This window comes from Saccostrea cucullata, unplaced genomic scaffold, assembly GCF_032062105.1.
Source record: "Saccostrea cucullata isolate Sc308-1 unplaced genomic scaffold, CSIRO_AGI_Scuc_v1 ctg3159, whole genome shotgun sequence".
Lineage (NCBI taxonomy): Eukaryota > Metazoa > Mollusca > Bivalvia > Ostreida > Ostreidae > Saccostrea > Saccostrea cuccullata.
The window spans coordinates 57,394-74,056 of record NW_026929999.1 but is presented as its reverse complement, the minus strand read 5'-3'; the positions used below and the strand labels follow the sequence as shown (position 1 = coordinate 74,056).

The 16,663-nt window shown below is 31.4% G+C and overlaps 1 protein-coding gene across 2 annotated transcripts in view; it reads right to left on the bottom strand.

Annotated features, from left to right (window-relative positions):
* Positions 1 to 14,201: 14,201 nt before the first annotated feature.
* The window catches only part of LOC134282707 (uncharacterized), a 28,435-nt gene continuing 25,973 nt past the window's right edge, over positions 14,202 to 16,663 (bottom strand). For both annotated transcript variants that reach the window (XM_062765113.1, XM_062765114.1), the window contains exon 9: positions 14,202 to 15,466. In XM_062765113.1, coding sequence (XP_062621097.1) covers positions 15,363 to 15,466 — 104 coding nt within the window. In that variant the 3' untranslated portion in view covers positions 14,202 to 15,362. The remainder of the gene's footprint in view (positions 15,467 to 16,663) is intronic.

Genomic DNA, 16,663 nt, shown 5'->3' with positions numbered 1-16,663 from the left:
TATTGATTTCAAATGGGAAACACATCTGTCTTTTATCATTTATTCTGTCTTTGGTGGGTCCATCAAATTTGAGTCAGAATTGTGAAAGGTAAGATTTCATTTTAATACACGAAAGAGACTTTTATAGCGGAGAAGTTCAAATTTCATAACGCAATATATAACGTTCTATTTGTTTATTTATCTTCGCCTGCTTTTTTTTTGTTTAAATTTGTTTTGTATTTTTAATAGTGAAGATGGCCAGAAAAAATGTTGCACGGGTTATTGGCACTCACATGAAATCGACAAATGCTTGATTAAGCCAGTTAGATTATCTCGTAAAATTATAGGAGCATTATTTCCAAGAGATATCCATTTAATTGTTAATGGGTATTATGGAGAGAATTGCTCAAATGCCTGTCCTTATCATGCAGGCATCAATGTAGCTGTTCAGCAGCCTTTTGTCATATGGCGGGGGGATGTTTTCCTGAAGACTCTGGTAAGAAAAAAAATCTTAAATCTATTAAAGATATATTTGTTTTGGTTTTTTTCTCAAATTAATTTTGATTTCTTTTTCATCAATTTAAAGATTTAATATTTTATTCATCTTAAACGTGTACAAGTTTTGACAATTTTTTTTATCAAATTCAAAAATAAAAAAATCATGTTTCAATTTGTTTTTGACATGCTCAACAAATATGTTAATGAAACAGAAGATGTGAATATAAATTTAGCATTCATGCATAAAAACGGTTTCTATTAACAAAATGTTTAACATATTTTTTATCTTATTTTAGCAAGAAGTTTACTTTGTAATGGGTAGGTTATATTATAACAATTGTTCTTTTTTAAAAAAAGTTTCTTCTATCAGTACAGAGATTAAAAATAGGTTCTTCAATTAAAATATACATTGAAACAATTAAATATATACTTTAGAATTGATCTCTCTCTACTTAGTATGTTTTTTTTTTCATATAGACGCAGTGGTGTAACATGTTGCAGTAATTACTGGAATAAAAAGGACACTCAGGAATGTGTTTTTTATAAAAGAGAAATATATGATATATTACCCACCAATTTGCCATTTGGTCATTGACTTTAAAAACTATGTTTAAGTACTTCGAAAAATCCCCTTTAAATTATTTTGTAACGATTTATGGATGTAAAAAATAATCATGTTTCTATTCTGCAATGTATAATGTATATTTTTACATTTATAAAGGTGCATCATTCTTTTCTTTATTATTTCAAGCTTCTAATAATGAAGAGATAAACGAAACCTTTTAGATTGTGTTGCATTGTGCAATCCAGGATACTTTGGTATTGATTGCGTGGAAGTGTGTCCATTTCCACAATATGGTGTTCTTTGCACAGAGAAATGCAACTGTTCTGTAGAAGACTGCAACTATGCTACTGGATGCTCTATACTAAATAATAAAACTAATGGTAAGATTAATTAATTGGTGCTTTACACCTAGTCGGCAATATTTTCAGCCATATTTCGGCGGAAATATGCGGTAAGATTCAAACTGTGGACGTTATTTTATGTTGGTCTCCTCTACTATTCTGAAATGATGATAAAAACGAGCAATTCTGGAAGTCAGTTCAAGGAGTAATTTACATGTAACAGACAAATTAAATAAAGAGATGGTAATTTAGCAGAAATACCCATGTAGCTGATCACTTGTAATGGATATTTTTTTAATAAAATTAAAATGTAAGAAACTTATTTGCAATTCTACCACGATTATTGCCGAAATCAAAATAAATGCCGCGGGCATTATTCTCCAATAAATCATGAATGTCATCAAAATATTATCAGATCAGAAACACATATCAAATCTGAACAATTCAAATGCATATTTGGCTGTGGAATGAAATACTTGTTTATACCATATCAATGTGTCGTCTTTTGCAGTATAAATACTGTAAATTTCATAACGTTGCAGATGAATGTCGGTTTTTATAGCTAAGCAGGGCTATTCCACGGATCTCCCTACACATTTAAACAACGTGATTTTAGTCCCAATAGAGCAGTAAAACAGGAACATGATTTTGTTATTGTATATTCATTAAAATTAATCAATACTTATACCGAACAATTTTTTTTGTAATATAAAAAAGGCTCTTTTTAATGCAACGAAAGCTCAAATCACCTTCATTCCATACACAAGTTAGCAAACAAATTTTCCCTCTGGTGTTAAATGAAACAGCGTAATCGAGACATGGTGACCAATTTCATTTCTCTATAGAAGAAAAAGATCAGTCGCATTTAGTCGATTTGATCGCTTTAAACCGATTTTAGCAAAATGTTGAAATGATATATTGTTTAAACAACATTTCTCGACCTCGAAGGTTCTCCTGCAACATGCACGAAACACGGACTTTATTTCTTAATTCAATATACCTGCATGTTTTAAAAAGTTTAAAAAGGTTGGATATTTTCTGACTTTATGTATACATTTATAGAACTCTTTTATCATTTATCATGTTTTCATATTTATGAACAATTGTGTTTAAAATTCTGAAGACTCTGTTTGAGAATATTCTAAGAGACTCTTTTTTTTACTTCAGATACAACGTCAATTATTGAGAAAGGTTTCGAGTTTAACCAAAATCGATTTTTTTGTACATGTAAGCGTTCTTGCATTTGTGTTTGGAGGTGTTCTTTTGCTTTTCGTTCTTTTCTTTATTTTGATTGAACTGCGTGAAAGAAATGAAAGAAGCATCGGTGAACAAGAGATATCTACTGAACACGTACCAGCCTATCATGAAATTATAATACGTAAAAATGGGGTCATATTATCTTAGACAATTAATATATATCAATTTAACATGCAATAGTAGATGTGTTACCTGTGAATAAAAATTGAAAATTGTTAAAGAATGGGTTTAATTTAAGGACATCTGATCATCAACTAGGGAGGATATCTCCAAAAAATTATATTTAATTTGAAATGCATCAAAATGAAGCTTGAAAATAAATTTCTTCATGCAACAATATTCATTTTATTCATCTTTGCAAGATTCAAGTATTTTAGAAGTCTTAGAAAGGGTTTTATAAAAATTGACATTTGTACCCTATAAAAGGGAAAAAATCAATACAGTACGTTTAGATAAATAAGATTTTCTTGCGTCCAGCCTTAGATAGCATTGTATATTAATATGATATGCAATAAAACGTGATTTGTGGTGTCTTTCAATGATAGCAAAAATCCTTTACACTATGTATTATGGAATCAAGACGGAAATAAAAGACAAAAAACTACACAATATGTATAAAAGTCATGAAAAATTCTCTGAATGCCTGGATACCTGTCATTTTTTAACCTAAAATATACATGTATTTGTTGATCAATTTGCTATTAGAAAATGCATTTTTGATATTCCAATTCGCTTTTTCCGCAAAAATATTGGATACTTGACAATTTTCCATATAAGATATGATTAACCTTAAACTTTATCTTTAAAGAAATACTGTGGATAAATTTACATAACTCTGTGGATTCAGAAATACTTTTTATGAGTAATCGTGATTTCTTAACTGCTAATTTTAAAACCTGAAGATAGAACTACATCAAAATGCAGTGAGATAAAGAAAAGTAATGGAACGTTTGACCAACATGTCTTAGAAATTTACTTAAATTCTGTAACATATGTTCCTAGAAATACCAGATATCGAACAATGGGCTAACACATTCATGATCACATATTTATTACAGAGGAGGCAAAAATTAATTCAAGTCAAAAGCTTTTTTATGAATTTGTAAACATGTTATTTTGTGAGGAATGTGAACATGAATAATAACCAAAGAGAGTCTCATTGATGAATTAATTAGATTAATAAGAAAAGAGTTGATTTGTGTAAATTACTAAAACTAAAAAACTAATTACAATATGAAAAGTAGACATGTATTCATATTATATATAAAATATTATTTAATGTAGGAAATAATTTATCGACGCTGTTCTGTTTTTAATCTTCATTACTGCAATTTCGCTACTGTGGCGCAGTGGGGGAATCATTTGCAGTGGAGTTATGAAGTAGGGAGTGATTCCTGAAAACGCGGATTCATTGCACTGTGGCACGTGGAGACCGTTTATTATGTTAATAATAAACAGTGTTTCCCTGTCTCAGTAACAACAACACGAGTATTGATTTTTCTTAAAATGAATCAGCCAGGTTTTCTATTTTTATTTACAAAACATTTGTACACTAGTATAAAAATGAAATAAAATTAAACAGAAATTATTTTTTTCAAATTTTTTTTATGAATGTACACGTACTTAAAGTTGCATGTAAATACTAGTACATGTATAGTGCATAATAAATAAACACAAACAATTTTCAATATTTCTATAAAATTTCAATTTATGTATTTTAATCTATTTTTTTAACTGGCTTTAGTTCAAAATTTAGATAAAAAACATCATGACTATTTATTCTTTTTCCTGCCTGATATGCATTAAAAAACGTTTTGTACGAGTGTTCTATGTTTTAAAGTTTACCGTTGTCTTAATAAATAAGTTATTAAATTAATAATACGTCAGGTTATTATGTTTATCATATTAAACGTTTAAATACTTGATAAATTTCATGCAAAACTTTAACAATACACATGAACAGTGATGTGCCATAAGTGGCCGCCATAGTAACGAGAGGCTTCGGAAGAATAAAACACAGAAATAAAATTATTTTATATACTTAGTTATATACTTATTAGTACTTTTACCTTAGAACTTTCTTTATCCGTCTTGGGATCGACTTTAATAAGCTCTGAACATAATAAATCTGAATGTTTATCCAGATACGTCGAAAGTCTGCCTCCAGCTGATTTTTACACAAGAATATTTTGTTGCCATTTTTCAGTTCTCTTTCCAGTGCTCAATGCTCAAATCAGGAATCTGAGCGGGCCAAACTATTCAATGCATATTATTCTGTAATTTATATTCTTGAACAATTCGAGCTATGTGAATAGGGGCGTTGTCGTCTTGAAATATATAGTTATTTCAAGGAAAGTGGCGTGCTTTAACTTGCCAAAGTTGATCTTTAATTATATCAATGTACATGTATATTCGAGCATTAATGTAACCATCTACTACAGTCACAATCCCTAAACCGTTAAAAGTGACGTAGCCCTATATCATTAAACTTAACTTCGGTGTTGGAGTTTGCGAGAGACAACAAGGCATCCACTGTTCGCCAACTTTCTCCATATAATCGGTTATCAGTCCCAACGTTTTCTTTTCATTCATCACTAAAGATTACTCTGTTCCAGTAATTATCGATACTTTTTTATCTGTTTCCTCTACACTAGGAGAACGGTTTTAATCACTTCGCAAATTCTGGTGCGCTTTCGAACAATTCTTATTAATTACCCCTATTTGTACAAATTCTTTTGAACTGTCCGTTTAGATATTGCAGTGTTTCTAATTTCATTGAATATGACTGTTATGTTTGATACATGTAATTTTCTCCTTCTGTTTTATTTTACCAACCTCAAAATGTTGCGACTGTCTATGTCACTTACCATTGCCTGCTTCCCTTTCCTCGGAATGTTTTTCTACACTGTCCCGCTTTCGATATCGGTCAACTACAGATTTTATTGTCGACCGGGAAATTTTTAATCTCCTTATTATTTCTGAATGTTTTAAGCCAGACAGGTAAAGAGAAACAATGACTTATTTCGCATCAGTACTCATTTCTTTACGCACGGTAGCCATTTTGTTTAGATTGTAAATACACAGAAGACGAAAATAATTGTTGATATCATGGATATGCTATAGATAGAATCTTATTTAGTCAACATTGACGCTATGGTTAAAAGATACAGCGTCAACGAAGTCGTGTGAAAATGTAATGTGACGTAATGAAACTTGAATTTTGACGAACACTTATGGCACGTCATTGTGCATGTATCAGCTTATACAAAGAAATTAAGAAAAACATTAACTACGCTTTGTAGCATTATTTAACTTTTCTGTGCCTCAATTTGATTATTATTTAGATGAAATGCTTTAGAAGTTTGTTCATTGATTCACAAAAAATGTGAACGCTTGTATAGACAATTATTTGAAAAGTTTTTGAAGCAAATTAATGCTGAATTTTATAATATTCGCATTTCATATACAATAAAAAATTCACGTTTTTGAAAACATGCAAATATATGATAAATTAAAGTTCTTAAGCTTAATTTCAAAACATTATGCACAGAAAAGAGATTATGCCTTCATTCGCGGAAGTTTATATTTAAGAGAAAAGGCGAACACTTCTACACTTCAGCTGTTTGATGATTAATATACCATTAATGAAATTAGTACACATCCACATCATTACTTAAATAAAGTAGTTCCTTGTTTGGTCATGAGATACAACCTGTGATATGTTGCACTTGATTCTATATGTTGTAGACGTATGTGTTCATGATTTGAAAGTTAATTTATGTATCAAATGAGTTAGGACTTTAGGACGAGTAACCATTTCCTAAAAATCCATAGGAGAAAACAAAATGGAATAATGTTTAAAGATTTCACTTCAAAATAGTTGTAGTAAATAGTTAAAAATAAAAAGCCAAACGGTCTCTGATGTTTCCAAAAAGGAAAGGTACGCACCTTCTTTTTTTAATCACCTGTCTTGTCGGGTTGGATTGTTGGGGTCAAGATTGTGGAAGGTAGGATATCTTTTCAAAAATGTATTTCAATCACATTTTAAATTTGATAGGAAAAATATTGTTGTAAGGAGTCTTTTCATTGTAGTGAAATTGGTCAGAAAATATGCTGCAGTGGCTTTTGGTACGACCAAAAAACTAACCTATGTTTACGTAAGTTTATGTATATCTCATAAGCATGTTAAGAGTTCAGATTTTTTGTTTTTAAAATCATCTCTCCTTCTTCAAATTTCAGTCGAAATTTTGTCGAAAGATAGTCTTAGATTGTAGGCAGCAGGGAATGCAAATTGTATGAGGTCGTTCGCGGTCCAGATTGTTCCTGTTTGCATTTATCAAATAGTACTCTATTTAATTACATGCCGTAATTTACTTATTTCGGTACAGAAGAAAAACTCTCATTGAATATCGTGCAATTTAGAAATAACTTCTTTATAAAAATCTGGTGTGTAATGTCACTTTTGCATTCTTTTTTCCCGTCTCTGATGTATATTAACCATACTCAAGATATTAAATTTTATTACATCTCCGTGTGCCGACTACGCGGTTGACGACGTCATTTTTATCATACCCAATTTCAACGATACTAGGAAAATCATGACACCAATCGTCTGTTTCTAATGATATTTATATGAAATTTTGACATAACATTAAGATGTTTATTTTGGTTTCAGTGATTTAAATTTGAGTTCAATGTATTACATAGTACTAAAGAAATAAAAACAAATGTAATGATTATATGTGTAAATTATTCCGATTTTTGTCCGTGCACCGACAGGCCTTATCGGCCTTCATATAAATCGTGCTAATATTATAAGTATGAAAAATATGTATCTAAAAAGTCACAATTTTAAAGAACATTGACCATATCATGTCTATGCAAAATTTATAAGTATTGCTTGCATGTTTAAACAAGAGGCCCAAGGGTCACATCGCTCACCTAAGCAATTGGCTAGGAAAAAGCACATATCATATCAAAACTGAAAATTTACTGGGGGGGGGGGGGAGCTTGAATTTAACCCCCCCAGGGGATCAAGAAATTGAACAAACTTGAATTTACACTGCCTGAGGATGATTCCACATGAGTTTCATTTTTTCTGGCCCAGTGGTTCTTGAGAAGAAGATTTTTAAAGATTTTTCCTATTAATTCCTTTGTAAAACTTTGATCGGCCATTTTGGCCCCATCCTACCCCCGGGGGTCATGATTTGAACACATTTGAATCTACACTACCTGAGGATAATTCCACATGAGTTTCATTTTTCCTGGCCCAGTGGTTCTTGAGAAGAAGATTTTCTTAAATGCCATTATTTTTTCTCTAATTCATGATTATCTCCCCTTGAAAAAGTTGAACAAACTTGAATCTCCTTTACTCCAGGATACTTTGTAGCAAGTTTGGTTGAAATTTGCCCAGTGGTTCTTGAGAAGAAGATGAAAATGTGAACAGTTTATGACAACGACGACAACGCCGACAACGACAACGACGACAATGAGAGACAACGGACAAATAGTGATCAGAAAAGCTCACTTGAGCCTTTGGCTCAGGTGAGCTCAAAGTTATTAACATTGTCGTCGACTTTTTGGGACAACACTCGTTTAATTTATTCTAATTATTTGATATTACATTTTTGAGATGTTAGCATGATTATTTCAGTAAAACACTCTATTTCAATTAATCAAGCTTTCATCTTCATATATATGTTCATCAACTATTTCTTTCAGACGTTTGAAATTTATCAACTAACTAACTAACTAACTAACTAACTAACTAACCAACTCTAAACTCTTTTAACGCGGCATGTTTGGCTAAATATTAATCTAAATTGTATAACCTGTGTTGCCTTAGTCACAATGACTTTCGTCAAACATGTATCAATATATGCGCTACATGTGTAAGCGTTACGTTGGAAATAGTTTTAAATTGAAGACGTTTTTCACAGAGAAATCGTCTTGTTTTATATATTACATGATTTAAAGATTGAAAAATTATTTATAAGAAATGCATTTTAAATACAGCTTCTCCGATTATAAAGCGTAAACTGCCTAAAACCAGGTATACAGTATAACTTGGGTTGCTAATTAATTCATTCCTTAAACAATTTTTGTATTTGGCATTTGTATTGTACTTTTAATATTTCAAGAAATCCATGAAAAGAATTTTTAGAAAAAACCTAATCTATTTTAATGTAGAATGTAATCCAGGATACTTTGGTACAAATTGTAAACAAAGATGTCCTTTCCCATCATATGGCAAACTTTGTAGTCGAAGTTGCAACTGTTCGGAGGTTGATTGTAATATTGAGACAGGATGCCCATTTCCAAATTCCAAACCTTACGGTAAGAATTGATGTTATACATGTAACAGGCATATTGACGCGGTCTGTCAATTTTGTAAACCAATGCTTATTCAATTTTTGAACAACTAAAGATATTTTTATCTAATGTATCTGAAATCCTGTGGATTTCATTTTTATCATGATACTGAATTATTTGATAAAAAACAATGAAAAAAATAATCCTTTTTTATATAAAACACAGAAAACATCACAAAGGTTCACCCACTTAGCGGCAAAATCAATGAATTAGGACGAAAGCGTATTTATTTCCGCTTAGGCGCATTTGGTATTATAGTTATTATAACAGTTTTTGTTATACTCTTCGCTATGAACGAATTTTACCAAAGGAGACGAGGAGGTTCGGATGAACAAATTGTATGTGCTGAAAATGAACCGACATATCAGGAAATAACACTAAATGAAGAAAATGGGGATCTTTAAATATTGGATCATTTCCACCGTCTACAAAAACCATTACATAACCAACTAGAGATAGTTACAAATAAGAAAAAAGAAAGCACTGAAATGCAGACGTATAATTTAGAATCATCATCAAAATGAGCTGTACTCTATTGTCAAACATATGCAATATACGCTCTGAAAAGTGGAATCTCACAAAGAAAGAAATTCACAAGGAAGTAAAAGAAAAAACTTGACCATTGTTAGAGAAATCAATATGTATCAATCACCATTTTGACTGAGGCTCTTACTTTGGAAATATTGGAACTTGCTGTTGAGGATGTCTGGAAAAGAAATAAGGAACAGTACACGAAGACTCCATGTAGAATTTAATTTTAAAAAGAATCAAATATCATCATGATGTTAATATTAAATAGATTCTGTTGACGAGTAATCAATATAGTTAATATGTAATTTTCAATTTAAATCAATAATGGGGAAGTTTTTTTGTTGTTATATATATATGATTTTTTACAAGGAAAATATGATCACAAATTCCTCAAATTGATTGTTAAGATTGTCAAGGAAACAAAATTGCACGTTCATAACTGGTGCCTATGTGAGAACTGCGTGTACACAAGTAGATCATGTCTAATGTTCATTGATACCCAGATAACTGATAAAAGATAACTGTTAATGACATAAATTTCTATATATTCCTTTACAGATTTGCCAAGTTGAAGTATCTTTTTTGTCCAACTTTGCCCCGCAAGCCTTGCTATAATTGTTTGTATTTTACTTATAAAACACATTCCAGTCAAGCATTTTATATAGTATCTATAATGCATAAGCTATTTTCAATAAGTTTAAAATCATAGGAAACCTACATGTTCGCTTTTCCACTACTACTGGAACGTCGTCAACACTCTTCGGCTTTCTTGGCTGCCATGTTTGGGGGCCACTTTCGAGAATGGACATGTAGGCCTACATGTAACTGTGATATCGGCGATTTTTAATGTTTTAAGGTAGTACATAACACCCCTGGATTCTATGTTTACTAATTTTTTTTAAAATACTGGATAAATAAAGAATAATTTTCTATATTTATAAAAACCAATGACCCCTGTATCACCGTGTATATCCCAACATGCGGGGTGTATACTATGTTGTGCGCGGGGTGTATGCTTCCGAAGCGAGAGAAAGGGGGTCAATGTAGATTCTTTGTCCATTTTCTCAACTTACGGATATTTTTCGCCAGAAAGCATATGCCTACGGAAGAAAGCATTATCTGAGGAGTATATGGATATCTATGAATTCACTGGAAACCTTCTAGTTTTATCAAACACCTCAACACAATACCGAGGATCGGAGCAAGATTGACGCAACACTGTGTTTATGATCAAATATCTGAAGAAAGCTTTGCTTTATCATCACTTTTATATTATTGTTAAATACATGATTGCTAGATAAATGTTTGTACAAATTGTCTGTTAATAAAACAGTTCGTATATAAAGATATTGACGAAAAACCTATGTTGTGTCCGGGGTGTATGCAACATGTTGTACGCGGGGTGTATACCCAAAAATTTTCTTGGGATTGTTAGTGCGAAGTTTATATTGTGGAAATACTTATACACGTTTATAAGCGACATGATTTTGAACATTTAACGTTTTCTCATAATTTCTGTTTAACTTTTTTCAACATTTATTAAATGATACTGCATACGGAGTGTATATAACTCAGTAGATTGGAGACGCAAGAGCATGCTCTACGTATGAACAATTTCTAAAACGAGGTAAATTATTGACAAGCAAGTTGATGAAACAAGAATATCAGCAGTCTTGTTTAAAGACATCATTTCTTAAGTTCTATGGTAGATACAATGACCTTGTCAGCAAATACAGTTTATCATTGAGTCAAATGCTGACTGAATGTTTTTCAAACCAATTATTAGTCCATTATTTATACACTGAATGGACGACGGATTTTTCCGTTATTTCACGATCATGACAAGGAGCACACGGCGGGTGTGACCAGTCAGCAGGGGATGCTCACTCATCCCTTGGCACCTGATCCTACCTCTGATGATTCGGACGTCCGTGTTTCCTCTGCTCTTGATTATTGTTTTATGGACTTTGAGATTGAATACTGTTCGTTATCTCTACACCCCTTTTATTGAAAATATTAAGCTTTTTGTTTTGTCTTAAACACCGCAAAAAATTTTTCCTTCATGTAGTATTTATATGCTGTGTACTTTGCCCCCAGGAGCTCACATTTGGCAGTAAACTATTTGTTTGATATTGAGGCATTGTATTGTACCGAGTACATATTTTTTAGGAATGGACCGGGGGGGTGTCTTAGGTCATTTTGGGGGGGGGGTAACTTTACTACGTGTATATACGATAATAAATTAGAGGAGGGGTGAACATTAATTGATATTAATTATACGTCAACGTAAAATTGTAATTGTACCCAAAACATTTTTTTTTCAATTATGCTTGCCCTCAGAAAATTGTCGTCCCTTATTACAAATGTGCATTTTTACAGCTGGCTTTACATGTTTATTGTGACTTGTAAAATATGAAATCTTTTCAGATAAGGAAAAATGAATCCACATATTGCAAAAATTGAAAGGAAAATTAATTTAATATATCATACAAACACGTAGTATCAGCCCCCCCCCCTTTGAAAATATAATGTATAGTGGGGTATTTTTGTGGATCGATTATTTTGGGGTTTTGACGATTTGTTCCTATTGCAAACATGTTGAATAAGGTTACTAAATATAAGTTGTGAAAAAAAATGTCAAATAAGCCCCGGGGTTGAATATCGTGTGTGTGTGTGTGGGGGGGGGGGGGTCCTGTCCACAAGTACCTGTGTAAAGAAAATGTTCATCGAAAGTCAAGTTGCCCCCCCCCCTTTTTTAGTTGCAGCATAGTCAAACAATGATTATGTAGTATGTTTAAGTTAAAAAAAAGAGAATGGTTATTGAAAAAAGATGGGACCTTCAACCCACTCTGAAATACAGTAGTTATGAGTTTCGATACCCCCCCCCTTTATAGCTAGTCAACTTATGTCAAGGTTTTTTCTGGTATCCCCCCTCCAAAAAAGATTCTACATCACTGTCATAAATGCTTAAGAATGCATGTATTGATAACATAAAAGTTGCAGAAACAAAAGAGATTTATTCATAATACACCATTCATGTAGTGTTTCTATTATTTTTAACAGGCGAAATATATAGGTTAAAATGATCCGAAGAAAGGACAAAGTGTACTCAATGCAGGGATTGGGCGAGGGCCCCCTTTGGAGAGATTTTATCTTTTATGATTACGTAGATTTAGACCAGATAACAATCGCTCCTCGCACATCTAGAGCCTGTTATGTTTGAATATGAAAGTTAACTTTGTTTTTAATTGTTTTTATTCTTTTGATTTTTTAAAATTAAGTTGATTTGTTTTATACTTCAGTAAGTTTATAGACTTTACTTTTTGGTTTGGCATTAGTATTAAGGTCTTTTATCAACACTACCTGTCGCTTATAAACGTGTATAAATATTTCCACAATATATACTTCTACATTGACCCCCTTTCTCTCGCTTTGGAAGCATACACCCCGCGCACAACATAGTATATTGTATCCTAGCACAAAATATCAAAGCTTCAGAAAAAATGAATTTGAGGAAAAATATGGCCTATCTATTGTGTCCTACCTTAAAATGTTCGTCGGTTGGCTCTTTTAACGGAGTGTCATTCTCCTTTTTGTTTCGGATTATTCAGGTATAGGATTAAACAGTTTTCATTATACAGTGGACCTTCAGATATTCGGACGCCAGATATCCGGATGCTTCAGTATCCGGACGACTTTTCATTGGAACAGAATTTTTAAGTGTTAGTTTGTCTTGTTTAACTGGTAATTCATGTAACCGGACGTTTCACATATCCGGACATATTGACTGGGGACCAAAGCGTCCAGATTAATGAGGCTCCACTGTATATGAGAAAGTCAATTTTGTTTTTCTTAATAAATTTTAAAATCTATCTTAAAATTAAATTGACCCTAAGTTTTATATACAGGATATTGCCCTTCTATTGCCATAATGGCTGTACACTCAAGGTGTATATGTTAAAACTTTCACACCTCATGTGAGTTAAGATTTATTGTGTGTATTCGCTTGTTTTTTCTTCATGTATGTCATATGGATGCTCTGCATGTTTCATGTTGTGGCGTACTATTTTTTTTTATGTTGGTTTTATTTTGATTTTGTTTCCTTTCATTTCGTTTGTTGAGAAATTGTTTATCATTCATTATTTATTTTATCAAAGATCATCTGAAACAATTAAGAAGTTAAATGATTTTATAATGACTAATTATAAACAGCAGCAAGTAAAAAAAGTAAAGTAAAGTAATTCTTGGCTAAGGTTTGTGATATAAGTATTGCATTTTATTTTATTAATTTTATTATTTTATTATCAGGCTTTTTTTTACATATACCATTTATTGACATCAATAAAACATATCTACATCCAAAAGAACTCATTCCTCTTTACTGGATACCGGGTTACAATATCAATAGATATTTCATATAAGAGTTTGTTGCTTTTTGACTGGAATGTATTCTTACAGCCGATGAAAAACAAATGATGAGATTTCCTTCTAATTGTATTTATGGAAAAAATCGATCAAACAAGCCACTACCACAAAACATTTGAAATTCTTGTCACTTACGCTATAAGACACTATTAGAAATATTTGTCTATATCGGTAGTACCCATATATATATATATATATTTATAATACATTTTAAAGAGTTTTACATGCTCGAAAATACTTTTTATCAATTGGTGCTACATGATCAAAGTCATTCAACAACGCAAAAAAGATAGAAGGAACAAATTGGTACAAAGTAAAAAACTATTGGCAAAATATCATTCTATGAATATCTTTTCTGACTGCCTTGTGACAAAATTTTCTGCTGAATTTAGTTAATCTGGCTTTCTTACGTAATGCATAGAAATCCGATATTCTGGTTATGTTTACCTGTATGTACATGTAGATAATAGAAAGTATATAATTAAGAACTACGATCTGTCTAGAAAATTCTACATTTAATATTATGACATTTTACTAAACGCTAAGAATGTTTTACATATATACTGTAAAATCACATATTTTCGTGAGGTCAAATTTTCGTGGTTTGAGTTAAAATTCTTGGTTCGTGGGGATTTGAATTCGTGGATGAAGAATTGTTGAGTAGTTATGTATTTAACATTTCGTGGTGGACATGAATTCGTGGGTCTCTTCATACCTCGAAAACAACGAAAATTAAACCCCCACGAAAATTTATGATTTCACAGTATATCAATCCAATTAAAATTACATGTAAGATTCTGTAAGATTCACTCGTATACCTGCTACATTAACATCAAACAACATCCTGTAGAGGGTCACGTCAAAGGTCAAATTCTATCAACCAATCAAATTGTTACCTGCAAAATCATCGTATATTTGTTCAATCTAATTAAAATTAGATTTAAGATCCTCTCGCATACTCGTTACACTAACATCTAACAACATCCAATAGAGGGCCATGTCAGAGGTCAAATTCGGAACAACTCTAGACTTATTCGCTGTATATTACGTACAAAATAAGTGTAGAAATGAATTTCTAAAAAACTATGTAGATATGCCCATGCTAAAAATACTAACTCACATGTAAGAGGGTTAAATCTCTAAATTTCGTTTTTATAGAATGCCCACAATTCAATTTATTTTATCCTGTGTAACCGACTAGAATTACTGAACGAATTGATACATGTAAGTGAAAAGGTTAAGCATAATGTACACTTAAACAAGCAAATATGACACAACTACACTGTACAAAAAAAATATGCTCTCAGTCACATGTTATCTTATAATGTATACTTATAAACCACAAAGTATTTGTTTTTCTTTTGAGATGTAAGTGTAAAAAAGCCATTAATATATCATTTTAAATCCATTTTTAACTTAATATCCCCTACAGTGTAATTCGATTGATAAACTTTACTATCTCTACTTTTTTCCTCTTCTTTACAGACATCAAATTCACCTGAAATATACATATGCAAAATCAAATGTATGGATTGCTATTGCGCATGCAGATTGTAAACTAAAATTAATAATTAAAAAGATAATATGCAAACATGTATTTTAAAGAATTGAAGACGTAGATGCTGTTTATATTTTCTACCTTACATTCTTCACAAATACTGAGAAGGAACTGTTTTTACATTTGCAAGTGATTTGAGGAGTAAATACTGCTGGTCAAAATTTGGATTTGTTAATAGTTATTTTTTCTATGGTTATATATACAAACCTTTAATTAAAAAGGGCCTGTTGTGAAATTTTGTTTGAAAAAAAAAATTATTTTTTTTAATTTTAGAATGGTCTTTCTCCTCTCCGAGGTATAATAATTCCAGTAAATGTTCCGGATATTTTATTATGTTGTATGCTGTAAATGCATTGGTTTTAAGCATTCGTCTTGACAATACCAATTCTCTCGAAAGTTGTCATACATTTTCGATTGTTCTACTTATTGAGAACATACATGTATTTGGTTCGGGCAGTTGTCAGCATAAATGTCACGAAATTAAGGCTATGTTAGCATACTCAAAATGTACACTTAACAAAACCTCCTAGTGTTCACTTTAATGAATGTTCTTTTTCAAAATACCGCATGATACATGTAGAAATGAATATTTTCACATTATTATATAACCAATGGATCTTCTCTACAATTGTCGAAAGAAAATCAATAACCAGCGATGAAAACCAATGTCCCATGACAATTTTCAAAAACTATCATTTGTGGCACGTGTTTTGTGCAGTCAGCTTCTTATTGTGATAAACATTTATGTTTAACAACTGGTTTGACTACGAAACACAGACCATGGGCAAAATGACTAGTTACACATGTAGGTTTGAGGGAGAGCCGGTGTTATATTGATTTCTGGATTATCCTTACGACATGTTTTACTCACTTTAAGTTAAGTGTTTATTTGTCCTTGATATTACTTTAAAAAATTAACAACCAGTATGACAATCCATTCCCTTTTCTCTATTTTTTGCGTCATTTTTGTTGTAATTAATCAAAATTTTTCATCACAATTAACGAAATAAATTTAAAACTGTATTTTATAAAAAGATGAAGTTCACAGTACTAAGTTTCATTAGGAGGCATGTATCAATGAATTAGTTTTATTTATGCAATAGAAATATTTCTAAAGCTAAAATATCCTTCAGTTTT